Source organism: Nannospalax galili, unplaced genomic scaffold, assembly GCF_000622305.1.
Source record: "Nannospalax galili isolate Female #2095 unplaced genomic scaffold, S.galili_v1.0 scaffold290, whole genome shotgun sequence".
Classification (NCBI taxonomy): Eukaryota; Metazoa; Chordata; class Mammalia; order Rodentia; family Spalacidae; genus Nannospalax; species Nannospalax galili.
Genome location: NW_008331486.1, coordinates 4118618 through 4144271, shown reverse-complemented (window position 1 = coordinate 4144271; position 25654 = coordinate 4118618). Strand labels below are relative to the sequence as shown.

Below are 25654 nucleotides of genomic sequence, written 5' to 3'. Positions count from 1 at the left end.
AAAAAAAAAAAAAAAAAAAGTTCTGGGGAGATGGCTTGGTGGGTGAAATGCTTGTTGTATGAGCTTAAGGGCCTAAGTTGGGGGAAAGAGAAGGCTCCCAGGGTGGAGGTGGGGGGGCTAGCCAGCCAGTCTAGTAGAAAACAGTAGCTCAAAAAAATAGGGTGGAAAGCTATTTAGGAAGACACCAGATGTTGACCTCTGACAGCCACAGGTATGTGCATGGGCAAGTGCACCTGTACATACATGCATCTCTACACACACACACACACACACACACACACACACACACTATGAAGAAATCTAAGTAATCTGATAGAAAATAACCAAGCCCAGAGCATAAACATGAAAGATTCCCCAGAAAAACACACGGATAACAGCAAATGAGGAAGCCTTCAACTTTAGAAGATATTAATTAAACAAATGCCCAACGTCAAACTGCAGTGACACCTGGCTAAGGCTGGGACGAGGAGAACGCTACCCTTGTGCTCCCTGTGCTCCCTTGGGGGTTTAAATGAGATCATCTCTTTTGGAAGGCAAAATAGTAATATTTCCTCTCCTAAAGAAAGATCCAGGGTGTGTTGTGTGGGCTGACAGCGAGTCACTGAGGACAACTCCAAACTCAATCAACAGGAGGCTAAATAAGTCATGGTGTAATCATAAAAGGGCAGGGTATGTGGCCATTAGAATAAGGCAGAGCTGTAAATGGAGAGACTGGGAAGTGGGAAGCAGGTTATAGAACTGTGGGTACAGGGTGAGCTTGCCTAATGTGTGCAGGATGTGTGTCAGACTGGAGAGCAGGGGGACGTTTGCTTTAGACTGTGTTTCTAGGTTTGCATCTTGTAGATGTGCAATAGTTGTCTGCAGGAAAAACACTATCAAAAGTTGATTCCTGGGCTGGGGAGATGCTGTCGATAAAGTGCCTGCCATCAAATATGAGGAACTGGGTTCAGATCTCCAGTACCTACATAAAAGCCAATGTACCCACAGTGGTGGAGGGGCTGAGAGAGATGGATACCTGGAGTCCACTGGCCAGGCTAACCTAGCTGAACCACTGAGCTCCAGGCTCAGTGAGAGACCCTGTCTCAAATAAGGTGGAGAGGGATGAAGACGCCCTACATTGACCTCAGACCTCCACACACACACGTGTACATAAGTGAACACCACAGGAGCAGACACCCACCCCATACATACACAGACTGCTTCAAATCATAACATGCTGGCAAGGTCTTCTACCAGTCGCTGGAAGAGGGTTAATCCCTGTCTGTGACACAAAATGTGGTTCTCATCTGGGGTCAGCAGAGAATGTGGTGGGGTGGGTCCAAACCCTGTCCCATATTTTAGGAAGACTGACTTCTGCACCTCCGGAAAGGCTAAGGCTACCTGCTCATTCACTAGGTTTCTTTAAAATAAAATTTAAAAAATTAAAAAAGGAAAAAAAAAATGAACCGACAGTCATCACGTACACTTACAGGGCACAATGTGAGGTGCATTATAAAATGGTCATGTCAGCTAACCAACCCCCCCCCCCCACCTCATCAATGCACAATCTCTTGGGGTTTCTTTGGGGCTAGAATGATCTCTTTAAAATTTAGGTGGCAGCTAGGGTTTTGAACCATGTATGGAAGGGGAAACAAGGTTATACTGATCTAATTACCGTTTGCTTAGCAAATGAAGTAGGCACATTTATCTTCCCAAATACTTCACCTTTCTAATTGAAAATAAAGCCATTGAAAGCAGGTAGATCATGCAGACTCTTATGAGAGGGCCACATAATCCTGTTGCAGTTCAAGATTCAACCACTAGATGGTGGAAAGGGATCACAAATTTTGCGCCTGCAACAGCCCAGTCTTAAAATTCTTTAACGTTTATAAGCTCAAGGAAAGCGTTCCAAAAGTAGAATGAACAATTGTGCTGGGATCGGAACATTTTGCTTTTATAAAATTGGGACTCTGCCATTTCATTACAGATGCAAAACTCTTCTGCTGCTCTTTCTCCCGGCAGGATGGCGATCCCCAACCTACCCTAACTTAATTCATTTGCAGAGGCCCAGGCAAAGGGGATGTCCAAAACTTGAATCCGAAAATTCTTTTTACTTCACACTGCTACATGTGTTTTTATTAATTTCACCTCCATGTCCTGAAGTAAATGTTAGGGGAGTCGGCCCCGAGCTAAATAAGCAAGAAGCCCCATTTTTCAACACGCAAACACATAAAGATGTCAGCTCAAACTGTTTACTAATTAACACTTAAAAAGACACAAATTAGATATGCGTGGCTAAGAGCAATTATAATCAAGACGAATTCCTCTAGTCATTTGGGAACTGAAAAAAAAATGCCTAATTGCTGGAACCAATGTTTTAAAAACTGAAATCATGCCAGTTAGCAAATATGTTCATTTAAAGAGCGTCCCACGTGACTCTGCTCCTGAGGATTGAACAAACATGAGAACAAGGATAATATTTAGGGATAAAATTAAAATTTTAAGCTCTCTTAGATTTATAACTTCTTCATTAAATACGTCTGTAAACAGCAGCCCATAAAAACCTGTAGCAATTAAGTGGTTAAATGAACTGCCTCCCTTGTCAATTTTAAGGGAGTGATTAATATTAGATTGTCCCTCTGCTAATGAGACTCTGCCTCATCTTTCAGCTTTCAAGTCCTAGGAAAATGGAGGCTGTCTGCTCTACCAGGAAGCAAGGTAGGTTAATGAGCGCTCCCCTGGCCACAGCCCTGTGCATCTGTGAAGGCTTCTGGGTGAGCTGGGCCGGTGGGAAACTGCAGAGCCTGGAGCTGCTGGTTTCCCAAATGCCCATGCCCTTCCATCACAGGGGCTCCTGCTTCTGATGCAGAAGGCTTGCAGTGTGGGGGATGTACCTTCACGACCCTGCCTCTCAGCCCACAGCCAGGGAATGGAGAGCAGAGAAGATGGAGGGCACCAGGCAGGGATGGTTTTCAAAACAGTGGTTAGAGAGAGTGGGGAGGACCCACCCTGGCTGTGATGGAGAATCCATCAGAAGGAGGAATGGGGCAACCACTTACAAGAGAAATAAAGAGCTTCAGAGACGGGGAATATTTATACACCCATTGTCCCACTCAGGGAAGACGCTTCATCACAGATTGCTGCGGAATTGCAATGCTCTCCATGGAGCCGCCTCTGCTGGGGCAGAGGGAGGACAATGAGGCTTGGTGGGAAGAGCAGCCCCACAGGGCCCACACCATCCTCCTGCAGATCAATGCTATGGGAGCAAGGGGACAAGGCCAGGGCAGGCCAGAAAACCCTCCTGTGGCTCCTTGGTCACTTCTTGTGGTGAGAGGGCACAGCAAAACTTCATTCTCTTGCCCTAGATGACAGGTGCGCTGCTCTGTGCAGCGGATGCATGAGGGTTTTCTGGAGGTGAGCAGACAGGAGGCTGTGCCACATCATTGTGAGCCAGGAAAGTGATAGCCTTTGCATCTGAATTACTTTATTAATCACAGCTTTGTTCATTTTCTACCTCCCACACCTCAGACGCTGCCTGAATGGAGAGGAATTTCATCTTTACACTGACTTCCCCCCTAAAATCTGCTAGATGGCATGCGTACTAACTTTAAAACGCCACCCCCCTCCTGAGTGTCTTCTTGGAACTTGAGGGCTGTGCATGCCACCTGTTGGGGGTGGGGAAACCCTTGGTTTGTGGCAGTGGAGTCATTTCGAGATGCTCTGCCAGCTGTGAGGTGCCCCATGGTGATACCATGCACCGTGTGTGGGTCCAGGGGACCTGTGCTCAGCTTGAGGTGGTGAGACTAAGGGATGTGCCTGGAGTCAAACCTAAGGGCACCTGACCACAGGCATGTAGACTGTGGACCCATGTCCTGCCTGTAACACTATGTCCCCCTCACCATCAGTGCATCCACCAAGAACTCTGTGCACAATTGGGGTTTGAGTGCTGCTGGGCAAGCCGTGCAGTCAGCCGTACACGCTACCCTCTTTGTGCTCGTGGCTGTCCCTGCCTATCAGGATGTGTCATACTCTCCCTTGAACTTGTCAGGCTTCTGGGATTGGAGGTACCACTGCCCACCATGACCAGGGTAACACCTTGTCCCTCCAGCTGTGGTTACTCAGTGCCAGACCTGGTGGGTCCAGGCTGTGGTGGGGACACCAGGGAAGTTGGTGTGTGCCTTTAGGCACTGGCATTCCCTGCTCGTGCTTGGTCCCTGGCATGCTCAGATGACAAGATCAGCAACTCCATGGGTAGACCAGCTCCTGAGGACAACTAGCAGAGATGGGACTTGGAAACTGAGCCCAAGAAAGTCCCCCAGACTGGGTAGGATGGCAGGAAAGTACACCCAGTCTGATGTTAGGTGGACAGACTGATAGGCTGCCTTCGGGAATGGGCATTCTGTTCTAAGCTCTGACCCCCTCAGGAGAGGAGACAATGATACATCCAGTCAGGGCCATGCCTGGACCTTTTGTTTTTACTGGGACCACTTGGTAACAGCTCAGTTGTTGGCAGAGACTTTGGCAGGTCACTAGACGTCAGTCTGGGGTGGATGGATGCCATTTCTGCCCATAGAGGAAGTACTTTCCCAACACCTAGCACAGGGCAGCCCCTGGCTAGACACCCCGCTCCCACTGTGCAGAGGAGCCAAGGGCAGGCCCCTAGGAAGCATGTGGGTTGTTAGTCTGTGCCCCAAACTCAAAGACAGTGATCTGGGCTGGTTCAGATGGCTCAGTTGGTAAAGCCATTTGCAGTCAACCCTGATGACTGGAGTTCTACCCCCAGAAACCAGATGGTATCAGAGAGCCAGCCTCCACACATTGTCAGCTGATGTCCACATGACACGGTGGCACAGCCTTCCCCAAATAAATACATGTAATTTTTTTTGTTTTGTTTTTTAAGGCAGAGTCTCTCCTATAGCCCCAGCTGGCCTGGAACTTGCTACGTAGACCAGGCTGGCCTCACTTTCACAGAGGTCTGCCTGCCTCTGTCTCCTGAATTCTGGGATTAAAGGTGTATATAACCACCTTTTTTTTTTTTTTTTTTTAAAAAGTAGTCATTTTATGGTTGTGAGCCTGAGCCTTTAACGACTGGTCATGGGGCTGGAGAGATGACTCAGCGGTTAAGAACACTGACTATTCTTGCAGAAGACCCAGGTTTGAATCCCAGCACCCACATGGCAGCTAACAACTGTCTGTAACTCCAGTTCCAGGGGATCTGACAGCCTCTTCTGTCCTCTGCGGGCATTGCACAACATGGGTGCACTTACCTACATGCAGGCAATACAGGCATACATGTAAAATAAAATTTTTTTAAAAAGGTAGTTATCTGTCTTGCCCATCCTAGCTTGTTTTTTCGGGGGTAGGGTGGTTTATTGGGAGTAAAATACAACCGTGACAATGAACAAAGCAAATTTCCAAACGGAGATGCTGGGGCCCCTCACCAAGGACAGCAAGGCCTGTTGGGAATGAAGAGAAAAACAAATGTCCTGGCCCAGGGACAGCCTGCAAGCTCTGGGATACCTGGCTTACTCTAGAAGACCCCTTCCTGCTCTTCGGCCTGAGGACGGAAGCCACAGCAGCAGGTGGTCTCCTTGGGTCTCGAAGTCCTAGGAGCAATACTGAGCTCAGGCTAGGAGAGGCAATGCCAGGCATGCTCACATGGAACCCCGAGGTGGTCGCAGGAAGGCACTGTTCACCATGACATGCGGCACATGGATATAGGTGACCTTCAGTCAGTGACAGACCCCAGGCACTCCCACCCATGGTGACCCTTGCTTTGTTTTTACATCCTATTTACTGCTTTCCCTCTCACCCTTTCCCTAATCGTCTTTAAAGCAGCTTTAATGTAATTCACCAGCAACTTGAGGCTGCTGACTGGGGTGGGTGAACACTGCCTTGTGCCCTGACCCATGGAGAGGAGGACAGAGTGATGGTGATGACGGCTGTGCTCCCCACAGTCTCAGCTGAGCCCCGTAAGTACTGGGGTATTTTCGTTACAACCCCAATTTGACAGAAAAAGAAACTGAGGCACAGAAGAGTTGAGATGAGGCCCTCAGTGCTATGTCTTGAAGGGAAGCCACACACACAAGAACACACACTGCAAGAAGATCCTGGCCAGATTCCAGCCCTTGAGGTGGGGGAGAGCCTAGACTGTTAGCGTTGCTCCCACACACCTGGGCCCTAAATGGGACGTCGCCCTACTGTCCCCAGATAGCCACTTTCAAAGGACATAGACCCACAGACTTCCAGCCACAAGGAAAGGACTAGAACTCCATCTTGCTTGGGTAAGTCACTCCGGAGCCTCACTTTCTACTCCTCAAAAAGGGGGAAGGAGGAGGTCACTTGGCCACTCGGAGTGAGAACAAATGAGAATGTCCAGAAATGCCAGGGTTATGCACACAGCAGGTGCTTAAATAGAAGATGCAAGTGTCAGGGCCCACTGGCAAAGGAGGAAGTTTGGCATTGGGGATAACCACCCCCTTTTCTCTAGTACCCAAACCACAGCATCAGTGCATGAAGCATTGTCTATCCACCGCCTGTTGTCAGCGGCCAAGGAGTGCCATCTCAGTTGACAGAGTCTGGTTCTGTTTCTTGTTTTTAGTGATAAAAATAACAGGCCTGAATCTGCTGCCAAATTATATTAAAGCTGCCCTAAAGAAGATGAGGTGGCTCAGCGGTTAAGAGCACTGGCTGCTCTTGCAGAGGACCCGGGTTCAGTTCCCAGCACCCACCTAGTAGCTAATAACCACTTTTAACTCCAGTTCTAGGGGATCCAATGCCCTCTTCAGACCTCCACAGGAACTGCACGACATGGTGCACTTACACACATGCAGGCAATACACTCATACACATAAAATAGTTTTGAAAAGAAGGGGATGTGGGGAGAGTGGAGCAGTAAGGATGTAAAGCACAGCAAGGGTCACCTGTTCACACAGCACTCACCAAGTGTCCCATGACATGGGTTCTCCTGTGCCCCCCACCCCAAAGACAGGGAGGCAACCTGCCTGGGTCAGGCAGTCAGACCAAGGTCACACAGACACTGGAGCTGCCTGTCTTTAGGGTGCCAGGGCCCCGTTTTCCCACTGCAGAAGCAGCCCACCTCAAAGCCTCCCCTAGGTACTCATGAGGCTCTAACCCGTGCAGAGCCCTGCCCTGTGCGTGGCTCCTTGCAAAGGCTGTTCGTAAGCAGGCAGACCTCAAAACTGGCCACAGCTACCTCGATTTTAAGGGCAGATGTGGAAGTCTATACACATCTATATTTCTAACATTGTGGTCAGCCATTTCCCCTGTTGCCAGCCAGCAAACAGAACTGTAGGTGACAATCAGGTTTTTATGATTTACTGAAAATCAAAGACAAAAGGGGAGTTTTTTGTCTTGTTCTTGCTCTGACAGGTTTAGAAATTTGTTGTACTGCATTGATTCAATTTTCCTTGATTCCAGCCATCTTTCAATAATGCAACCTGCTTCTGCTGGTTGGGTACATAAGAGAAAACCCTAAGGATCTGAGGATATTGAAATGGTTCTACCATTTCCATCTTTGAGACAAATGTTTCTCTCCAAGGAGCACTGGCTGCAGCATGTGACTGTGTGACAGCCTCCTCTGCATGGAGGATGCAGATCCTGTGAACAGCGGACAGTCTAGCAGGCTTGGCCTCCTGTGCACCCCACTGTCTCAGGCCTGTTCCCGCCCCCAGCTCTCCTTCCACTCTGATCCTCAATGTCTTTCTAATTTATCAGGAAAATGCCCACATGCCCTAAAACCAGCCTACCAAATGAGGGTCTGGATAACCAAGTGTGAGGGACCTTGGACCCTCCTCTGAGTCATAAAGAAGTCTGGTTAAATCCCCAAGACCCTTCCCACAGCAAATGATCAGACACAGGAGGAAAGGAAGATACCTGTGTCTGTTCTGCTCCTGACACCTCCATGAAGTGGAGACTTTTTTTAAACAGTGGAACCGACCTCATGGCTCTGACTGGGCTTCGAACCTCTGACTTACAGAAGACAAGGTGCTGGTCCACTGCAAGTAACAGGTGTGTTCAAAGTGACTCACTTTTTCTAAGGAATAAGTCCGATTAAAATGGTCTTTTTTTCCTCAGAAGGACTTCTCCCACCAGCCATTCCTGGAACCGACCCTGATGTGTGACAGGGACCCTAGGGGAGTAAGCAATGACCCAGGCCTGGAGAGGTCGTGTACTTACCTCCTTTTCAATTTCTGCCAGAGACTTGATGGTGATTCCCAAGAGGTCAAAGGGCTGCATCTGAAAAGACAACCCAAGTCACCCTCTTGGTGGCTGGAGAATGTCCCTTCCACACCTGCTTTTGTGACAATCGTCAAGTTCCTACATCCCTGGTGAACCAGTGTTCCCTCCCACAGGAACTGTGATGCAGCAGTCATTACATGGTCAAGGCAGAAGTCTCCAAGACCATGGAAGGGTGAGCCCCTCGGTGTCACAGGACTACTGCTCCACCGTGATATGTCCACCGCCCCTGGGGGGGTCCTGACCTCCTGGAAGGTGTGCCTATGGCCAATGAGCTCTGCTTGTCTCCTGCTGTTGAATAAGAACACAGGTGAGGGTTATGCTTCCTTGTTGGAGTAGGGGCTAGAGGTGCCTCCACAGAATGGTGGAGGCCTGAGGTGTCCCAGGAATCTGGGGTATCCAGGGAAGGATCAGGGGAATTCCAGACTTCGAAAGTGACAGGAAAAGGAAACAATAGTCCATCAGCTAATGGTTCGCAAGGTCAACAGTGGCGAAAGTGATGACACTGCACATTAATGGGGTCTGCCATTCCACAGGGATAGGGACCTTTCTTGGCAAATGACGACTCTCCAACTGAATGAAAATGCATGAGCCATGAGAATCAGCTGGAGGTCCAGAGAAGCTGGGGCTGAAATGCATGAGCCTCCCTGTCTGTGAGATGAGACCCTGGGCGGAATTCCTTCCAGCAACAAGGAAGAGAGCCCAGACTCTGGTCTAGGCTGGTGGCAGCCTGGATATGAAGGTGGAACCCAGGGCCTTTGTGGCTCTGACCAGCAGCAGCCCTGGAGAAGGTGTGGTGCTAGCAACTACACTGGGCTGCAGGGTTGCCCTGCGTGCCTGGGGCCTGGAGCCTGGCTCTGGATTGTAAACTGGTCTCCTCATGGGCAAGACAGGTTAGTCAACCCTTCTGTGTTGGATAGTTTTAGTGTCAACTTGACACATTTGGGTTGAGGGAGCCTCAACTGGGGAATTTCCTCTATTGGACTGGCCTGTGGCCATGTCTGAGGGGCATCTTCTTGATGAGTGATGTGGGAGGGCCCAGCCCACTGTGGGTGGTGCCACCCCTGGGCAGGTGGGCTTGTGTTGCATAAGAAAGCAGGCTGAGCAGGGACCAGGGGAGCAAGCCAGTAAGCAGCATTCCTCCATGGCCCGTGCTCCAACTCCTGCCTCCAGGTTCCTGCCCCGAGTTCCTACCTTGGGCTCCTGGATGAACTATGACCTGGGAGATGTAAGCTGAATAAACCCTTTCCTCCCCAAGTTGGTAGTGGTCAGCGTGTTTTGTCACAGCAATGAAGAAACAAACTAGGACACCTTCCTTCCTTCCACCCCTCCATCCCTCCCTTTCCTTTTTAGTGTGTGAGTGTGGGTGTACACATGGAGGTCAGGACAACTTTCAGGATTGGTTCTTTCCATCCACCCTGTTGAAGTGGTCTCTCATGTTGTTTCTGCCATCCTCTATATCCCAGGTTACTTGGCCCATGGCTCTCATCTTACTGTAGGGTGCTGGGATCATACAGCATTCAGCTTTCTTATGTGGGTTCTGGGAATTGAACACTGCTGGTCAGGCTTGTGCTGCAAGCTCTTTTACCTGCTGAACCGTCTGGCTGGCCCCTTTACTTTAAAAGCCTGTTAAAAGTGGCATGGGTGGGCCCTTCTGGTTGGACTGCAGGGGATTAAACAGAGAACTGCTTGGAAGGGCTTAGCACTGGACTTGGCCTGCATCCGTGGCCTTGAGTACGTGCTGAGTTGGCAGCAGCACATTCTTGAGGGTGAACTTGGGATGGGGCCACCAAATTAGGCCCTGAGCTCCTGGGGCTGCTCTACCAGTAGCCACAAAACAGTCTGGCTCCGATGGAGCTGCCAGCCTGCATGGCATGAGGATGGGGCTGCTCGCCTGCCCTGCCCAGGATCCAGCAGAGGTCCAGCTGTTGCATCGTTAGGCTCTAACTATTCCACTAAACTTTCCCAACTGGAGCTGGTGAGTGGAGGCAGGTGCCAGCATCTCCATGGCAACGTGGCCAAGTAGAGTCTGAGGAAGTTCCTCAGGCTCCACATGTCATGTCAGGAGCATTTTTCAAGATTAAGCTGCTTACCAGAAGGGTTCAGAGGAGGCCTATTATATTTCACGAAAATGGAAACGACAGAGCAGGTCAGATCGCCAGCCTGGTGGTGGTAAGCTGGGTCTAAGAAAAACACACCGGAGGAGTCTTTAGCTGGTGCCCAGACTTGGGCCCTGGTGTTTAGTAACTCCTCAAGGCAATCATCTTCAGGAAGGATAAAAGCCAGGAACAAGATTACTAACCCAGCATGGGCCAGGCTTACACAGCTGAGGGAGGGCCAGGGCTGTCCTGGGGACCAGGCTGTCTGAGAGGTATCTCTAAGGACCAAGGGTCAAGAGAAGACGCCAGCCCAGCTCGAGGCCCTGACTACGGCAGGTGCCTTTCATGGTCTGGATCCTGCCTGGACTCTGCTCTTGGCTGGCTCAGTCCTTCTCTCACCCAAGTGGACTCGGGGCTCAGCCTGGAGCTTGGTGGCAAACAGACACCACAAGCAGAGGTACGAGGCACTAGGAACCAGAGCATGTAGTGCACACAGAATGAGGAAATTATAGTGGGAATCCAGGGCAGGCTCCGTCACTGTGAAATAAAAACGCTAAAATGACGAGCTGAACTTGGGAAAGACACCCTCCACAGCTGGTGAGACACCCAATTTACCATTGCACGTGGAATGAAAAGGCCCAGCTGTATGAGCGAGCGTTTAACACCTCGCTCTTCTCCACAGGCCTCACTCACTCTTTTCTTCCACTTTGCAAGCACTTGCTAGGTGCAGGCAGAGTAGAAAGGCTCAGAGATGACCAGAATTCATCCCAGCTCTCAGGAACTGGGCCTTCTGCTTTGGGGGTTCAGTCTCCAGGGGATCAGAGGACCCTCAGAAAGAAATAGTTCAATGGGCCCAGGGAATGGAAGGGCGCCAAGAACAGTGCATGTGCACAGGGGCAGAAGAGGAGGGGCTCATGTATAAAACTTACACTTTCTGGAACACAGGAAAACTTCTCTGAAATCATAAAAGGCACGCCATCCATTGCTGCAAAAGAAAGAGGAGGAAGGCACTGAAGACACCATTGATGCTCAGGAACCCAAGCTGTCAGCACACGGAGGACCAATCAGTCCCTGGATGAAGGCAGGTGATGCCCAGCTCAAGTGAATGGGAGCTATGGGGTGGGACCAGGTGACCACAAGCAGATGCCTGGTGGCGCATCCTCTGTGTGCAGGCAGACATGCAGATGGGGCTCAGGGAATAGCATGGTAGGAGCCCCTCCCACCTCACCCAGGAGTCTGGCCTCCACTGTAGGTGGTGGGAGCCACCAAGAGGCCAACGACAGAAGGAAATGATACACAGCTGGGGGGGACAGAGGTGCACCCTGGGAGGAAACTGGCAGTAGCATGTTCATTGTACGTTCTCTGGGCTGAGCCAAGGATCCTCTCCTGGGCAGTGCTGGGCTCCCAGTGAGCTAACCAGTTCTAGAGTCAGGATAACTGGATTTCAGTCCTGGTTGGGACTTCTAGTGAGCATGTGAAGTCATGTGTAAAGGAAGTTTGGCTATGGCTAGAAGGTGTACTGTGGGTCTGCAGTAGAGCACACCCAGGGCCTGGCAGTCATGGCCACCACCACTGATCCTCTGTCCCAGTCCCAGGCTTCAGGGATGACTCAAGGCTTGCCAATGTGATTGATATGGAATGGGTACCCAATGAATGAGGAATCCAGGGGCCTGGAGGGGCAGCTCCTTTCTGTACCCGATCCCCAACAATCTACCACAAGTCCAGGTCACCACTGCCAAAGGCACTTGGAGAAAGTTGCCACCCAGTGTGTCTCCATGAATACTAATATTAGAGAAGGGGACTGCCGGTGTCACGCCTGGTGGAAATCTTGCCAAGGAGGAGAAAGAGGTGTGATGCAGGGCCCTTACATGTGACCCGAGGGCACACAAGTGGGCTGTTCAGATGCTGTCTGGTTTTTGTCTTAGAACAAAGCAAAGTCAGGGCTGAGGCAAGGTCAAATTCAGCCTGCAGATCTGGCCTGCAGCATAGGGACCTGCAGCCTACAGTGAGAGGGACATTTTTTGAGAGATTATAGTTTTAGGAAGAAATGTAGCGAGCAGAACAGAGGCCTCCGAACAGTTTCCTGGGAACTGACGTGCACCTCCCTGTTTCTGAAGTGAAGCCTTCCCTGGCACGAAGCGCCCCAGGGAAGGAGAGCAGCAGAAGTGGAGAGAGGGAAGGAGACACAGGAGAAAAATAGCGTCCTAGCATCTTTGATCAACAAGATGCGCCCAACCTTGCTCATGTCAAATTTGCCCATAATGACTTCAGGAAGGGGCAGACGGCAGTGCTGGCTGGCACTGGACCTCCAGGCCACTCCTGATAATCACATTTCATTAAAAAAATCTACTTGGGTCAGTGAGATGGCTCAGCAGGTAAAGGTGCTTGTTGAACAAGCCTAGCAACCTGAGTTTGATCCCTGGAACCACATAAAGGTAGAAGGAGAGAACGGACTCCATAAAGTTGTCCTCTGGCTTCTACATGTGTGCTGTGACACATGCATACACCTCACCCACACCCTGATATCATATATGCACATACATAGTAACAATAAATGTAAAAACTTAAAATCTAGTATATCAAAGATTATGGTCAGCTGAAAGCACGCAGATTTTAGGAAGGCATCTGACAAAAGTTCTCATGTACATGATACGGATAAACAGCAGAAACAGGTATGGCTCACAGAATCCTTACCTAGTGGGCCTAGGCAATGGAGACTGCTCTGAGTGGGGTCAGGGCACTGTCAGCAACCCAAAAGACTCTTGACTGATGGGGGGCCCGGCAGGACCGCTTGCTAATTGGCTAACAGTGAAATCTGATAAAGGACTCAGAATGTTGATGTGGGCTACACTAGAGGGTCGAGTTCATGAGGTGGGGGTCAACGTAGCATCCTGTAGTTTAGGTCCAGCCACGCAGGATGGAAAAGACGACATGTAAGGGAGAAAGGGGAAAGGGCTTCGAAGGCATCTGTGATCTGATGATGGAGCAAGGAAAGTGCCCTCCAGGCCACAGCCTCACAGCTCGGCTGCAGGACCAGAGCACCACTGGTCTTGGTCTGCTCAAGCCTAAGTTGTGCCTCCAGTGCTGACAGGACATTCTCTCATGATCATTCTCACAGCCTTGAAGACAGGCAGGACAGCAAGGGACCAGAAACTGATACCATGAAGAAAAGGAGAAGCTGACCGGGACTACTGCTCCAAGGAGGGGAGACCCCCGCCACTTTCCTTTACCACCTGTGCTCCTGCCTGACACCAAGAGTTCAGCACTGTGCCTGGCACGTGGAGAGTGCAGACTGGGCCTCTGATGGGCATAAGCCAATGTCTACCAGGAACCCAGAGCCTCGGGGAGAAGGGCTGGTCAGATCAGCCCTGGTTCAGGGGCCTCACTTTCTTCCTGGAAGAGGCACCAAGCAGAGTGAACAGGCAGAGTGCTAATGCTAGTTGGGGTCTGGGTAGGGTCTGCATGCATTGCAGAGTTCAGCTATGGGAGGCTAAGGCCTCTCCTAGCCCTCTCATCTCGGGGGCTGTTCTATATTTGAAACCATCCAGAGATTTGGCAAACATAATCCTTAAAATCGATGGCATGTATTTTCATGTGATTTCCCAAGACTGCTCACAAGTGATCTTCGTCCCACTCTCCTGAGAAGCCTTGTTCTCTTCCTGTCTCCTTCCCTGGCCAGAGCTGGTATGTTTTATGTTTTCCCCTCTACTGTTCTATTCAAGGCCACACACTGTTGATGGACCTGGTGACAGTTGAGAGAAGTCACAGCTCACAGGGCCTCTCTGCCCTGCCAGTCAGCAGGAGTTAGGGCTTCTCTTTCCTGCTTGACCTGTGCATGGCCACAACCCAGAAGCAGGGTTGACGCCTGTCTTCCTTCTTTGGCACCAATGGTGGCCTTTCCAGCACTGGTAACTGGCCCTTTCTTCGGGCCTTGGGGTCCCCAGGGTGACATTATAAAGATTCCCCCAATCCTGGGAGGTAACAGGAATTCTCTCCCAGTCCATTGCAAAAAAGAGAGGAAAGGTTTGAAACCCAAGATTCTTTTCCATGGACTGGGTCATGAACTTGCATCAAATACTCTAACCTTCAGCATTTCCATTTGCAAGTTCTATTCATGGAAGTGAGGCGTGGAGGCGTTCTGGAGTTGGGACAGAGCCAGGGTTTAGAACCACAGCCTGCCCTGCACCTGTGCTGTGGTGGCTATGGTGTGGAAGGGTGGGCTTGGGAGCTCAGAAGTGAATTTTCAATTCCAGCTTAGTACATGGCTGTATGTCCATGGCAGGGCCACACAGCTCTGGGTCCTGCTGTCCTGTCTGTAAAATGGGTCTAATACTTGAGCAGCTCATTCTGAAGGCGTCTGTGCGTTAAAACACAAAATCTGACAACAGAGATGAGGTGCCTGGCATGTGGGGATTGTTGCTGGGTACTGTGGCCCCCAGCCACTCTCTGGGTAGGTGTCCCTTTAGTATCAGCCCACTGGTTTCTTCTTTTTAAAAATTTCTTTAAAAACATGTTTTGTGGCAGTTTTAACAAAATGCTGATCCATGGACTGAGCGATATGGAGCAGATGAAAGCGAGGCTGTGCCGCGGGCTCCGTAGCGCAATTAGCATTCTCCTAAACAAACGAGCTTCAACAGAGCTGTAATTAAGCAGGCCTGTAATTAAGTATATGCCCTTTATCATAACGATCATGCTTAAAAATGGCACGATGCACGGAACTGTGTTATTAATGCTGTAATCCCAGACTGAAGGAGGACATAGAAATCTGCGTGTCAGGCCTGTCACCGCGAGTGTTTGTAAAATACATTAAAGAAAAAAGCTGGCAAACAATGAGCTCATTCAACTGTTCTTTTTACCACCAGGCAGCACAAGTCAAGAGGACCATGCATGCTTACAGAGTCTGCAAGGTTTAAACAAATAAAGCGCAACTCTGCTACTGTACTAGCCCCACCCCATGTTGGAAAGCAGGAAGAGCAGGGAGCCGGTAGTTGTGTTTTGTTTTTCTTTTCTCCAGCTGACCCAAATACCTGTCTTTGCTATTCTTGGGGAAAGAGTGGATTTGCATGCTGCATCTGTTTGGACATAAAATTGGAGTTCTGCTCCCACAGATTGCTGCCATGAATCTGCAGAACTCTGCCTGGAAACAGGATGGGATCTTGGCAATCCCCAGAGCCGGCCTCAGGTCCCTGTCTCAACACATGCCCCATGGCTTTTTCAGGCTCTGCACAAACCGACCAGGTCTGGACTGAGGGTCCCCTCCATCACCCCTGAGTCCCCGTAGGTCAGGACAGCTGACCCCATCCCTCCTAGACATCTGAACAGCGGAAAGGACAGGGAAATGCTCCATTCAATGCTGGGATTTCATGTCAACATGCTTGATAGTCTTAAAACCATGTTATAAAAATGTAAAATTTAAAACAAGACACCATTACCAGAATCTCAGTTGTTACCTGTTTATAGTCACCACGTGGTGTTAAGTGAGTCCAAGTAACTGTACATCCTCGCTGAGATGATGGTGAACTGTGTGGCTTATTAGCAGGCAGTTATTTTCAGACTGAAATTAAATGTGGTTGGAGTAGTGGGAGGTTGTTAATCCTGTGTACCTGCTTGGGGCTCAGAGCAGTAAATAACCAGCATCCCAACTCCTTCCTCTCCCCTCCTCTTCCCTCCCTGTGGCATTCCCAAAGTTCTTTACAGTTTGTGATGGGAAAACTGGCAACAACTCGAGATCTCAAGGCCATTTCTCAAAACTCATTTGCAAACCAAAACATGGAGCCTGTTCTGCCTTCTTGGTGACTTGACTTCGGGGATAATCCGTGGAAGGCATTTGTAGACGCCTCCAGAGCTGTCTGCTCCATGACACTCCAATTGAGTTTACATAAGGCCAACAACTTCCTTTTAGGTCCCCAAAGTAATTTGTTTTGCCATGTTATTCATAAGCCAAAAGGAGTGATTTATCAGCCACAGCCGGAGCCTCACGAAGGAGGCAGCATCGTGGGAAGGAAAAGTACAGGTGCTGGTGTCAGACACACATGCTGTGGCACCAGCTCAGATGCTCGTTAACCATGTGGCTCTGGGTAAGTCATTTAACCCTGAGTCAATCTGTCCCGGGGCAACCATGTCCAGTCTTTTGCAAGATGACATGAATGCACCGAGCACTTGAGATGCAACTTATTTTCATATGCAAAGCAGCAACTCTTTCTTTAGGGAATGTGTTCAGATGAGGTCTCTTAGACCAGCAGTAACTAGGACAAAGGTTGATCTTTCTGAGCCTTTCTATAGAAAAGAATGATAGCTTGGCATGATGGCACTTTAATCTCGGCATTTGGGAGGCAGAAGCAAGCAGATCTCTCTGAGATTGAGGCCATCCTGGTCTACATAGCAAGTCATGGCTACAAGCCCAGACACCGTCTCAAAATATCTATTTATGAAAAAGAAAATCATAATACCCAGGCCATTATGAAGTTTCCATGACACAGAAACATAAAGCCTCTGTACAAAGTAGCTCCTCAAGTGGTTAGGCATTATAGTGATTAATATTACTGCACAGAGGAAGAGGCCCTGCTGTGGTAGGCCTCTCCTGTCTTTCACACAAATTGTTCGTGCAGCCATGTCACATCATCTAACCCCTGTGCCCCAATCCAAAGGCTTCCAGAGGCACTGACACAATGCCTGCCCTGGTATAATTCATAGGGGACCCTAAGTGGCTCTCCCTGGCATCTGTCCTCCCTGGAGTTACAAGTCAAGCTCGAGCCGTAAACAAGGTCCTTGGCAGAGTCTGATTTCAGATGAGTAAGGAGTTAGATGTGAGGGAACCGAGGAAGACAGCAGCAGCATCTTAGAGGTCTTCTGGACGGCCCGATGCCCTTTGTGGTTAAAATATCCTTGACGCTCCAGCTAGGTTATTTGTACATGTTCAGGGCATTTTCCCACATGTGCACTGATGAAGGGTCTGCCCCCTCAAAGGTCTGACATCATTAAAATATCATTTGTATTGTGGTTCTGACCCTGCTCCCCAACCCCATGGGCTTTCTTAGAGGATCACGGGAAGAAATACTCTGAAAGTGAGATCCAGGCCACCATGATCTGGTGGGGGAAATGGGTCACTTTATCCCATGAATAAGACAGTTCATAAATATTCATAAAACTTGAAATTCCACAGCACAGAATGCACTAGGCTGCTTCCAACCTTGGGGCAGCCCACTCCAGTTTTCCTCTGGAATGTTTTACTTTGTTAAATAAACTTCTGCTTAAACTGTCTATGTCTCTTAACTGAATTCTTTCCTTCAAGAGAACCACCCTCCATAACTTGCTTGATGTCCCCTAGAAAAGCATCCCCAAGGGCTGGGAACATAGCTTGGTGATGGAACGCTTCCCTTGGCATGTGTAAGGCCCTGGGTTCCACCCCTTGCTTCATAAACGAAAAACAAATGAACCAAAAAAGCTGCTGTGAGGAAGTCAGAGGTTAACAAAAGGCTTTCACACCACAAATGAACACCTTCCACGTTCTGTTTGGCACAGGCAATCTGAACCTTGCGCACACATAATCATCCCCAGACCCTATCTACACAACATGCTGGGCACTTCCTCTATATCCCCAGTACCCTGGGAAGAATCAGGCCCCATCCCTCAGCTCAGAGCAGCCTGTCCTCTAATGTAGACACCTGGGCACGTGAGGGAGATTTTCTGAAAGCCGTGGGAACGGGAAGAGCAGGGGGCATATCCCGCATCCAGAAGAAACTAGACATGTGCTAGTCAGAACCACACTCCTCACAGGAGAGCCCTTTAATTTTCTCTCTTGATTTGGGGCTAAGACCAATTGCACTTGGCTCGAGGGGTCTCTATGGTCAAGAGGCTTTCAGGTTAGTGGTCACACCTGCTGTCCCAAGGAGCAAACCCAGCAGGAGACAAAGATCTTTGTATGTACAGGATGCAAAGTAGAACCTGAGGGCTGAGGAAGGCAAATTACCCAAGAGCCCCAGGGAGGTGGGCGTGGACTAAAATGACTAGTCACTGTTACTGTACTAGAGGCAAAGCTCAGTGGCCAGTAATAGGCCCCGCTGGCTGACCCTCACACACAGTCACCTGCTTGCAAGGCAGGCACCTCAGGAGGGACAATGGACCTTCCCTTCCTGGGCCTCTTTCCACCTTCTTAAAACCAACACATGTATTTTTAAATTGTATATTTAAAATTTCTCATTCCATGAATCTGTTTTCCAAGGAAATTATTCCCAAAGGACAGCTAAGTTAAAGTGCCCATAGCTCCCAACCCTGGGGTTAATGGTCTGTATAGGCCTTGGAGCCCCAGCCATTTTCTCTGCCTTTACAGGTATGTCTGGTTGTGTAAAGAAATACGCTTTGCATTTTTTTTTTTTTTTTAAGCAAAAGTGGCACGGGGCATAACTGATGTACACTTCAATTTTTGCTTTGCTGTGGAACTTAACCATGTTGGAAAGTATAGCTCTAACTTGGACATAGGAGTAGGGTGCAGAGACCCAAGGGGCTCCTAAGTGACCTTGACTGTCCTCCTAGATGGCTGGAAGGTAAGTCACACAAGAGCTTGTGGGTTAGAGAGATAGCAGTGAGAGTCAACTCCAGGATCTCACCCTTGCTGTGGGGTGAAGATGGACTGGATGAGCGAGGCCACAGGCAGGGTCCAGGAGCCATCCCTCTGAACCTGAGGGCATGGGTGGGTGGTCAGGGTGAGAACTGTGGCAGAGGGAGGGGGCAGGCTGAAGCGTGCACTTGGAGAACTGAGACCTGGGCTGGAGGAGGAATCCAGGGCAAGAGGGGGATGCCAGAGACTGCTTGAGGGTAGGGGAGCCAGCAAGAGGCTGGAGCTTCTATTTGCCTCTGCTTTTGTGTGGGGGGGTTGTGAGATCCCCAACCAAAGAAAACTGGTTCATGCTGGTCAGAACACCATACCAAGAACATGGGACTAGCTGGTAGGGACTGTCTGGATAGAAAAACAGACACTAGGCCAAGTAGAGTGTGTGAGTGAATGAGAGTGTGTCTGTGTGCATAAGTATGAGTTTGTGTGAGTCTGTGTGTATACACGAGTGTGAATTTGTGTGTGTCTGAGTCTGTAGTGAGTGTAAGTCTGTATATGTGTGAGAGTATGTGAGTCTATGTGAATGTCTGTGTATCTCTGTGTGAGAATGTGTACTTGTATGTGAGAATGTGTATATGTATGTGAGTGTATTTGTGAGTGTGTATGAGAGGAAATGTATGTGTGAGCATGTATGCGTATGTGAGCAGGAGGATTTGGGAGTTACAGCATTGTGATAACAGCTGTACAGAGCAGAGAACATGATCTGAAGGAAAACACTGAGTAGAGAGGCTGGTCCAGGACAGAGCCCAGGACAGACCGAGGTCAGGGCCCAGGACAGAGCCCAGGACAGACCCAGATCAGGACCCAGGACAGACCGAGGTCAGGACCCAGGTCAGGGCCCAGGACAGAGAAGCAGAATGCTATGGTAGCATTCAGTACTTCAACTGAAGAGAGGTTGTCAAAAATCATGCTCAGATCAGAACACACTGTGTGATATGAACCAAAATTGGAGGTATCAGTATGAACATGGTTTCAATATGGAGATGGAGGGAGCAGTATGTTCATATATATATGTAACTTTAATACTGACACATGTATATAGGTGTATGCACATGCATCTACATGTACACATATACAAACACACACTTCTCAGCTGAGGGCCTAGAGGCAAGGACAACTTGGGGGCAGTATGTATACCTAAACCTTGGTTTTGGTTTCCCACATCCTGTACTATAATAGCAGCTCTTTAGAGGAGTGACTGATGCTGGACTGGCAGGAAAAGAAAAGCCAGGAGTATCTTCTTGTGTCAGAAATGGAAGACAGCCTCACAGGACTCGGAATATGGCAGAAGGACAGAGCATCGGCTTCACTGAACTCCCACCTGTCAAGTACGGAATGATTTAAGCATACAAGTAGATGGTGATGGAGCCAGGTGTGGTGGAGCATGCCTGCAACCCCAGCATTCAGGAGGCTGAGGCAGGAGGACTGCAAGTTCAACACCAGCCTGGGCTACACAGCCAGACCCTGTCTCAAAAAACTACAAAAGATGATAATGAATGAGAATTCACTGGTCCACGCCAGTGTAAACAGACAAATAAATAAATACACGGGGCTGAGAGAAAGGTCCTCCTTACAACCAAATGCCTGGTCATAAATACTGAAAGAGTGATGAAAGTCAACCCATGTTAAATGTGGGGAAAAGGTGTGTGTGGGGGGACTTGCTGAGGAACAGGCTACTCATGGTGTCCTGAAGCATTTATATTACACACTAATTACACACTAATTATTGAGGGAAAAACAGTAACTTTACAGTGAAAAATTGGACAAACAACTTAGCCAGGGAACCTGAGCTAACCACAATGCTGAGCTGTGCCAACCCCATGGACCTCTGATGTCCTATGCCAAGGAAGACAGTACCACTTCAGTGCTGTCCCTGCCAGAATGCACAACACAAACCTAGTCACCAGGGAACAGCACACAAGTCCAGTTGAAGGATGGCGTACCCAGCACAAGGCTTGAAGGTGCAGAGCCGGACTCTTCACAGGTATCCTCATACACTCTACTCACAGACTCAGGAAAGGTGATGGCATGTCAATCAAATCTGAGATCCCACAGAAGTCAGTGGCATGCACACACAAGGTTATTAAATGTCTACCCCAGGGCTGACATCCCAGATTTAATAGGAATTATCTCAAACACTAGATTTCTTAATTATAAAGTATGTATCTCTGGGGCATCATAGAAAGTGCTCTAAAGTAGATGTAAATAAATTAAACAGTGAAACCCTCTCTTCTTCCCCAACAACTCCCCCGCCCCAGAAAGAGAAAGCCCTGTTGTCAGGATGCAGCTCCTCTGAGGGCACACAGAGGTTGGAAGGCTGCAAAAGAGCCGCAGGGGCCCCCTATCCAAGCATGCGTGTCCCTCTGTAAAGGATCTGCTTCTGCACCCTGAATCAGAGCTTGGCAATGTGACTTTATTGGCTAATGGGACATTAGCCTACGTGGCATCACCTTGAGCAGCAGGGATTGTGGTCCCTCCCTGTGGGATGTTGGGCTGGCTGTGTGAGAAGCCCAGGGTGGCCTCCTAAAGGATGAAGCAAAGGCTAGGGGTCTTCCTATGGTCTCCCCACACCAAGCAGCCTGTCACCTGCCCTACATGTTGCTGGGGCCATTCTTGACCATCCAGCCCAGCCAGGATGACCAGACCAGAACAACCACCACTGTTGACCCATAGAACCCCCAAGCAGTTACAACTGTGGCCTATCTCAAGCCCTCAATCTTGATGGTAATAGAGCAAAGAAACTGACAGAGGGGTTGCATTTTGAGGGTAAATTCAGATTGATTTTTCCAGAAGTTCCTGGGAGCGATATAAGGATTCAGGAGAAGGAGTGACACGAACATCCAATATGTTGGCTGTGACTCTCATCACTACACGAGGATGTACAATGCCTCAGCTTTCTAGATCAGCTGCTAGAAAGCCACATCTCAATGCCCTCCTCACCTCAGCTCCCCCAATCTGGCTCCATGACAGCTGTTGTCCTAAGCTCCTCCAACAGTGCCTAGCACATAACAGGCATCTGCTGTTGAGTAAACACTGGTGAGCAAAGGCCTGGCATTGCAGGCAGTGTGAGGGGCTAATTATCTGAGGCCCCATCTGGGAGCGGAAGCGCTGGTTGGGCCACTGATTGACTCTAGATGCTCATCTGATGAACTTCAAAATATGGCTGTTACTTTCAGCCACTCATACCTGCCTTGCCTAGGATCTGATTTAATGAGTCAGAGGGTGGCTTTGGCATCAGCATTTTTCAAAGCCCCTGGGTAATTCCCATGCAACTAGGCTTGGCTAGACAAGGTCTAAGATCTACCTGTGTCCTGCCCTGGTCTCACAAGGGCAAAAATCATCACAAACAGCAAATACATATTGGTGTCTTGAGTACCTGGATTTAAATTGGCTGATTTCTGAGCTTCCCCTCAAGAAGTGTCTCAAAAAGAGCAGGTCCTTGGCCAGGTAACTCGCCCCCGACCCACAATCTTCTGGAACCAAGGGAAGATGTCTCAGATACTCTAGGCACTGGAGGCAAGTATTGACCCCTCCCTGGAGCACAGGCACCAGGGAGGGTGTATCCAGGGCAGCGACAGACATTCTCACCTAAACTTGACATGGCCTAGGTATTTGGGGGATCAACACCCTGTCTGAAGTCAGGGATAAGTGGCTTGTCAGGCCCAGAGAGTTGCTAAGTAGACTTAAGTCCACTGCATTCCTTCAGATGCTGCATGGGATGGGAACACTTTCCTAGGTGACATCTATTGGAGAAAAGTGAAAGGGACTTACACTCCAGGGCAAGAAGAGATGTTAGGGTCAGGCAGCATCCTGTGGGCTGTCTCCAGGGGACACCCTTCATGGCTACCCCAGTCTACTCTCAAGGGCAGGCCTCATTTTGCCATTTCTCAAAGACTTCAGCTCTTTCCTAAAGCTCCCAGGGTGAGGTAACCCCAACCTCCCCCATGTACTTCAGGTATCCCCACGTATGTAACCCCAACCTCCCCCATGTACTTCAGGTATCCCCATGTATGTAACCCCAACCTCTCCGTGTACTCCAGGTATCCCCATGTATGTAACCCCAACCTCTCCGTGTACTCCAGGTATCCCCATGTATGTAACCCCAACCTCCCCATGTACTCCAGGTATCCCTACATGCAGCTCCTCATCCCTCAGCACTCAAGCCTCCTGATCCTACTCAGCACTTCTGTACTGAGTATGCCAAGTGCCAGTCCCACCTCCAGCAGTGCCGTTCATCAGACTCAGTGGCCTCCACTCTATGCATCTGCCCAATATTCTCACAATGCCGTGAGGCTACCTGCTGCCTCGAGCCTGGGGACCGTCATCCCCAGGACACAGACAATAGGTCCACAGGACAGTCTACTTTGTAATGGGAATCCTCCAGGACTCCACGACAAAGTGACAATCCTGTGTGTGTGTATGCGTGCATGCATGTTCACCTGTGTGTGTAGGCCAGAGGTCAATCTCGGTGTCATTCCTCAGGTGCTATTCTCCTTCCTCCCTTTTTTTTTTTTTTTTTTTTTTTTTAAACAGGGTCTCTCATCCGCCTGAAATTTGCAAGGTAGGCTAAGCTGGGTAGGCAGTCCCCAGGGATCCTCCTGCCTCCACCTACCACTTGGGTTCTGGGGGTTGACCTAAGGTCCTGCTTGTAAGGCAAGCACTTTACTGACTGGGCCATCTCCTCAGCCCCAAGCCCATCTTTGATCCCATGACTCATTTCTATCTTCCCAGGTACCTCAGTAGTAAGAGAGCAGCCTGTGAATTGAACATACTAGAAAGGTCTAGTCTAAATTTTATGAAGACTGAAGAGATCGCCTACGGGCTTAAAAAAAAAAATCCCAAACATGACAATTCTGGCACTGATATTTGCTCTGATGAGTGGAATCATATCCCAGGGTCCTGGGCTCTCCTCTCCTCCTGCCCTAGTTGGAGGGTGAGTGTGACAGACCCCAGGCCTCATCTTCCTGCAGACCCAGCTCATTCCATGAGACCAGGCATGCAGCATGTAAGAAGACCCCACTACAGCAGGTCTGGCTGCAGCCTGAGTGAACTTGTTTCCTGGAGAACTGTGCTGCGTGAGTATGTTGGAGCTAGGTCATCACAATGATAGAGAACAAGACCCATTTAACTGGAGGAAGAAAGTTGTTTCTATGCCTTAGATTCCCCCCACCCCCTTTATGGGAGCTCAAACACTGGGCCGCCAGTTCAGTGCCAAATTCCCAGTGTCCCTCCTCACGGTGTCTGGTTAAGCTGATACCAATGATCATCCCCACAGCGTGGACATGGGAAGATGGGAGACATAAGCACTAACCATGGCTGGGGTGGGGTGCAGGGGAAGGATCGCCACACCCACACAGACGCACGTGTTCTGCTCAAAGTGGTAGGAAGCCACAGCCACCTCTCTACATGGTGCTCTGGCAGGCAAGCTCTCTAGGTCGTGGTGACAGGGGATGAAAGAGCAGCTGGAGGCAGAACTAGGCACTGAAGAGACATCCGCTTTGATCTGCAAATATCCTAGGGTGTGCTGCCGTCTATTGGGGTTGCCGTGTCTGTGAAGTACAAAGCCATGAACTACCCAGGTTTCAGGTTTAATATTTAACCTTTAAAGGGCATCAATTTCACAAGCGCGCGCGCGCGCGCGCACACACACACACACACACACACACACACACACACACACACACACACACACACACACGCCTCTAAATATCAGTGGCTAGTTCACTTTGTAGCTCTTCCAGGGAAAATAGGTGTGCGGTTGCCTCCTGTCTCTGACTGTACCTGTCACACACATCACCTGTCACCTGACAGTAATTTCAAGGGAACACAACGGCCATCCTCCAGTGAACAATTCAGTCAGCCACTCCAGTCGAGGTGCAGGCTCAGCCTTGAGGTTTAATAATAGAGCCTGTGGTATTGCTCTAATTTCTGGAGCTGATGGACTTTCTCAGGCAACACGAGTTGAAATAATGAGCACGGAGATGACAAAGAATTTTAATCCAAGGTTCTTTGAACTTCCAGGATAATAAGCACTTGTTCCTTTCTACAATGGGCATATAAAAGAAAAATCTAAATAATAATTGCTGTAATTATCTTGAAAAATATGCACAGATTAATGGTGATTATGAAAATCTGTGTAATTGTTCTCTGAAGTCATCGCTGATCAAGTGGGATCTTGAAATGACCGCTGCCAGGGAACTTTTGACACTGAACTGCAGGTGGGCACGCAAATGTGTCACTTCGCCTTTCGTAACACGTGACCCTGTGTTTATGAAGTCAGTTTTCATCACTTCCAGTGCCCTGGCCTGCATTTTAACTCTTTATACAGGTGCCCTGAAGAGTCTCTCAAGATACCCTTAATGGAATGTGTGGTGTCTTTGTGGTTCAAAGCCCCAAGTTCAACTTGTTATTTATTCAAATAATTAATTACTCTTGTATCCATTGAGCAGTTTGTCATGACACATTAATGACTTGATAGACTTCCATGAACTGGTGAACACAGAACAGCAGAGCGTTTTTATCGTCATTTAATTTTAAAACGATCCTGGGTGAAATTATCTCGCCGTGAGTGATGGGGACATAAAGAACCGACTCAGCAAAGCCCCTTTTGGATCACTGCTTTATTAATGGTAACATCAGGGGAATGAAAAATGCTAACATTGTCATATTCAGCTTCTGGGTGGAGACAGATGGACGAGGGCTCTGT

The 25654-nt window shown here is 49.2% G+C and overlaps 1 protein-coding gene across 1 annotated transcript in view; it reads right to left on the bottom strand.

Moving 5' to 3' along the window:
* The window catches only part of Mvb12b (multivesicular body subunit 12B), a 172874-nt gene that overhangs the window by 11922 nt on the left and 135298 nt on the right, over positions 1-25654 (bottom strand). The window contains exons 8-9 of the mRNA XM_029559674.1: positions 11267-11322; positions 8179-8238 (exon numbers count right to left, since the gene is read on the bottom strand). Of these exons, the coding sequence (XP_029415534.1) occupies positions 8179-8238; positions 11267-11322 (116 nt within the window). The remainder of the gene's footprint in view (positions 1-8178; positions 8239-11266; positions 11323-25654) is intronic.